General features: G+C 47.7%; 1 protein-coding gene across 1 annotated transcript; it reads right to left on the reverse strand.

The window, feature by feature from the left end:
* Positions 1 to 1,785: 1,785 nt before the first annotated feature.
* LOC119449037 (lactosylceramide 4-alpha-galactosyltransferase) lies at positions 1,786 to 4,799 on the reverse strand. The gene is made up of 2 exons (XM_037712232.1): positions 4,557 to 4,799; positions 1,786 to 2,193 (listed from the first exon to the last, which is right to left on the reverse strand). Exons 1-2 carry the CDS (start codon positions 4,797 to 4,799, stop codon positions 1,786 to 1,788), a joined length of 651 nt encoding a protein of 216 aa, XP_037568160.1.
* Between the last annotated feature and the right edge of the window lie 298 nt (positions 4,800 to 5,097).

Here is a 5,097-nt window from a genome sequence, read left to right on the forward strand (position 1 = left end):
CTGAATGTCACTTCTCTTCTGTCGTCGTAACGGGGAGGTCGTGAATAGTCCGGGCTCCGGAGGAGCAACGCTCCTACGTGCTAAACAGCTTCGCTGGTCATCCACCTTCACAGAGTGGAATGGCTCATGATTTTTTTACTTTGCTTACTCATAGAAGACGATGACGACGGTGACCCGCACACCACCACAATTGTTGCTAGAGCGTGTGTACATAGGTAAGACACGATGCCGGGTTGGTGTAGTAAGTCGCTACACCAACCCGGCAACGGGGTATGAGCAGTTGATGATGATAGTGTTTGTACCTTTCGTGTCGTCGACGCGTTTTCGGTCAAGGACATTGAAGGTCGACTCAACGATAGGACATACAATGCTTTCGCCTTAAAAGCGTAGTGCGGTGACGTGACTATGAGCTGGCGCCAGAACAGCGCGCGTCGTTCACAAGGGCGCTCGGCAAAATTCGGGCAGAAACTCCAACGGAGTTGTCTAAGTATGCGTAAGCATTGTGCCACTTGCTCATCTCCACCCAGCGCGGTGTCATTATCAATCTTACCAACCTTGATCCGGTCAGCATAAACACTTACCAAGCTTCATCGGTCGTTATCAACCTTATCGGCCTACATCCGACCCCTATCGGTTGTTACCACCCTTATCGAACTCGATCCGACCCTTATCGACCCTTATTGGTCGTTATCGACCCGAGAAAGTGGATGTCCAGTGAAGCTGTTGCAAGACCACCTCGATAATTGTTGAGGGGGGTATGCAATGCTTTATTGATTGTTCGGATGCTTGTTTTGAGCTTGTTCTTTATTGAAACGTATGCTATTGTGTGTGCTGTATGGGTGATTTCAGTGAATGTATGCACTGTTTTCTTCACTTTGTTGAGCGCTTGTAGGCTCAGCCTTACGGGGGTATGAGCCGCGGCGTTCGGTCGCGTGGCGACTTTTCAGAGTTCGCAGATTCTCAGCACACTTCTGCTACAGAGCGCGTTTGACGATGTTCGTGGTCAGATGTAAGGAAGCCACTGGGGATTGAGCTGCCAGGGTCAAAGTAAGTAAGAGATAGCAAACAATTACTCCGCCAGCTAGGATGGCCGATTCCTGTTCTAACAAAGAGGGTGTTTTGACGCTACGCAGTACTTTGCTTTGTGCTGGTACTTTCATGCTCCCTTACCACTCAGAGCGATGTACGTAACTGCAACTATTACTGCAGGTTCCCGAGTTGGGACTTATGTGCTGGCTTCTATTAAGCAGTCAATGTTGAAGTACTGCATCGCGGCAAATACTTTTATTTAGGCAACAACCAGCAAGGACAGCTACATCTCTAAATATGAAATGAGGGCTTTGTTTTCCTATTGATCCTGCGTCTATGAGATTAATGTGGCACGTGTTGGATTACGGCTTATTTGTGTTCCCCAACATGGCCAAGTGAGTGACCATTACGCATTAACCATTAACGAAGGGAAACATTGAACATCGCGCCGCTCCGGTGAAGCTGCACTGCGCAACGACAAAATGTCGCCGTACAAAATGTCAGGTATCGTCTAATAAGTCGAACCCGGATATATCGAATTCACGTATAATGAATTATTGCGTATAACAAACAGCAGTAAAATCCCCTTGAAAACATTTGTATAACATTTTCATTTTATAAATCGAATTACCTATATATCGCAAATTTTTGCGATCCCCTTCATATTGGATATATCGGGCTTCGACTGTATTCCGGTAACCATAGTTCGTTGTTTATTTTATTGCGAGACACAATTGACCGCCTCAAAACCATCGTTCATGGCACGAGAGCGCTCTTCTTTGCCAGGCGACAGATGCGAGGGCAGTGGCGCCTAGCTTCATCTTCCAGCGCAGAGCCAGCGCTGGCACAGTCAGCGATCGAAGGGTGGCGTCGCACATTCACTACATAGCTACTCGCGGCTGCACTCGAGTTGAAGTCCCGGATGGCGTCGGCGGCCGCACCGTGGCGCGTCCGGTTATGCGCGTCGAAGAAGGCCTCGCGCGGCAGAACAGTGACCCGGGAGCGGCCGTCGGCGCAGCGCAGTTCGCGCGCCGGTGCGAACTCCACGGAGCCGTGACGTTCACAGACGTAGTGGTCACGCAGGGTCCGCACTATGGCGTCGGAGACCGAGTGCACCAGGTGTCGGGAGTCGTGGTACTGCCGTGCCATTTCCTCCATGCAAAGCTGCGGCCAATACGGGCAGGGCGGATTGCGTTGCAGATATGTACACAAATTTCGTTATGATCGTCGTCAGCGTATTTTTGTGTCCGCGGCAGAATGAAGGCCTCTCTCGGTGATCTCCAAGTTGCACCTGTCTCGCCTCAGCTGACTATCTTATATAGGCCTGCAAATGTTCCGGTTTGACCGCACTTCCTAAAGCTTTTCGCCTACCTCGACTGCGCCTGCTTTTCTTGGCCCCCATTCTGTAACTATGATAGACCACCGGTTATTAAATGGCCTGCCCAACTCCGTTTATTCATTTCGGGATTCGTGCATGTTCACTGAAAAAAAAAGAAAATATGTGCACGTACGAGTGACGATGACAGGACCCCCACATTCCTGTCGTTTTTGTTTTATTCGCCTTGTGGCAGTGTTCCCCCCTATTATGATGATTATTTTTTATCCCTGCAAATTTTCACAATCATGATTAGTATCCTTAGTTTGAAAGGTCGACTAATAGTTCAGAAGTCTTGTTAACAGGCCAGGTTGTTGATTTCTTTCATGCATATGGTCTTTACATCCTATCGTAGTCTTTTACTGGCTGAGTACCTCATTAACAAGCCTTTAGTCGTCTTTAGCACAGATGAGAAGGCCAGTGTAAGGCGAAAACAAAGAAGTAGGACGCATTAATTCATTTATCTCGGCATCCTTTTTTATTAAGACATGCAGTGGAAATGTCCCGTTACAAAGGTTCGTTGTTGTTTACCTCATTATCATCATATTTTACTCGAAGAGCTTGCATGTTTCCAGTCGAATAATCTTCGTATATCATATCTGGAATTTATTCATAGCCATTTAGGTTGTTGCAAGTTTCAGTAAAAATGAAAGTTTTCGCATTTATATTTTGCATTACGCGTACATTGACCAGGAAAATAAACTATACATGTTAATAACTTCCTCTAACGTATAAGAAACGATGACTTTTGCTGGCTTTATTACTGATGACGTATTTTCCTTAAGCTTGGACGAGCTTCTCTGGAAGGCGTTATTCGTTGAAATAGACGTTCGCTTTGGCTGTCTGCAAGCCAGCTAAAATGATTGCCGAAGCGATGCAGGGCAAAAACAAGGAGGCAGCTGCAAGTTCTAAGCCGTACTTGGCTTGTTACTCAATATTTATGTACGCTTGTTCACGTCAGTTTACGATCTACACGGTTAATTTCCACGAGCCTGTGTCCCATGTTTCTCATCGTTGGCTAAGCGTCTTTATTGTACTTTGTGCTTACACGTGCGCATTATCCGCCTACGAAATATAGTCTTTGTACCTGCCGCTTGGTTGTGTGACCCATACGCTATTTTTACACAGCGATTACAGTCCACATGCCGCGCTTTTTGTTTTCTAGATGAATGACTTGATACACAATGCTCCTGTTTGTCTCAGTGAATGCCTTTATAACGACACCCTGGATCTTTTAAGCAACCCTTTTTCACTCACGGAAGCACTATACTCGAACGTTGTTTACCGCGGGACTGCCACCATGGACGTACTATTCTCACGGAATGAAACGCGTCCATTTACACCTAATACGCGTACTTTCCTTTGCGCCATCTCTGATTCGTGTTACATCGGCGCGTAGTTTTGGTTCTTGCGTTTAGAGAGGAGTTCATGTCACATTTAGCGACAAGATCCATGGCAACGTGACGTCGCACTCTCGAATAACTCCGCTTATTAACTGCGCTTATCAGTGTGCCACGCTGATATTCCTAATTCTGACCGAAAATGGCCGAAACATTTTTCAAGACCTTAGTGTAGCCAACATTTCTTACTTCCCCTACCAGAATAAACTCGCTCCAGCTTCTGCTGCCCCACGGATTGTGTACTGCCATCTACCAGAAGCACGACAAAGCAATGAGACAAAACCAGCTCGACCGTTGCGTTCCAAGAAAATGAGGAGTATTGCCGACAAGTTGAGCTCGTCCCTGGCCGATTTCACTAGACGCGCGCGGAGGAACCATGCTCCTCCATGGCACGGAATGGGTTCAAAATGTCCCCGTGGTGTTTCTCTCCTTGAATGTAGTACCTCCATGGAAAGGACTACAACTTTGGCAGACAAGACGAATACGCCATGGTATGTTTGTATGTTAGTGGTTTCTGCCACATCTACAATACTCTCCAAGGTTGTCTGCCAACATGCCCAACACGCAGTTGCACCTCCATAGGCGCTGTCCAATTACATGCCCCACCTTCGTCTCTCTATCTGGGTGACAGAAGGCAATCTCGAAGACAGTCACCGGAAGCGATTGTGGAGCTGTAGGCACGCCATTGGCGCCATTTTGTCACATTACCTATTAGAGTGTAATATAGAAATGTTATAGGCCATTCTCTATACCTCCATGAGTGGGTGACCCCTCTCGAAGATGAGCAGGGATCCGCTGACGACGGGCGGGTCGCGTCCCTCGGGCCCGCGCTCGCCGACGCAGTTGCGCAGCTTGGTCAGGGGCTTCCTGAAGATGACGTCCAGGTCAGCGTAGGCACCGCCGTACTTCCACAGAAGCGCAAACCTCACCGCGTCGCTCAGGCGCTCGAGACGCCCTTCGCCCGCGGGGTCCTGGGCCCGCCAGTACCTGCGCATCGCCATACGTTGTTCTTTTGGCCACACTGGATGGATTGAAACGTACACGCAACAACCTACCAAAGGGGTAAAGGAGAACATTCAATAGGCAAGCATTAGGCAACTAAATAATAATACAAATTCTGAGAGGACCTATACATAAACTATGTAATAAATAAATGAAAATAAAATGTCCCATCGTCGGTACATTAGCAGCGTAACCTTCCGGACGCTTCAATGACCTTGTGCAGAGCAGTAATTATAGACCCATGGCTTGTGCCTAATTGACAGGCACCAAAGGACGGAAGGTTTGGTGTTT

Source organism: Dermacentor silvarum, chromosome 4 (assembly GCF_013339745.2).
Source record: "Dermacentor silvarum isolate Dsil-2018 chromosome 4, BIME_Dsil_1.4, whole genome shotgun sequence".
Classification (NCBI taxonomy): Eukaryota; Metazoa; Arthropoda; class Arachnida; order Ixodida; family Ixodidae; genus Dermacentor; species Dermacentor silvarum.

Coding starts and splice junctions, on each gene's coding strand:
- LOC119449037 (XM_037712232.1), bottom strand. CDS start 4,799: ATGCGCAGGTACTGGCGGGCCCAGGACCCCGCGGGCGAAGGGCGTCTC. Junction 2,194..4,556: donor GGGGTCACCCACTCATGGAG/GTATAGAGAATG, acceptor TATTGGCCGCAG/CTTTGCATGGAGGAAATGGC.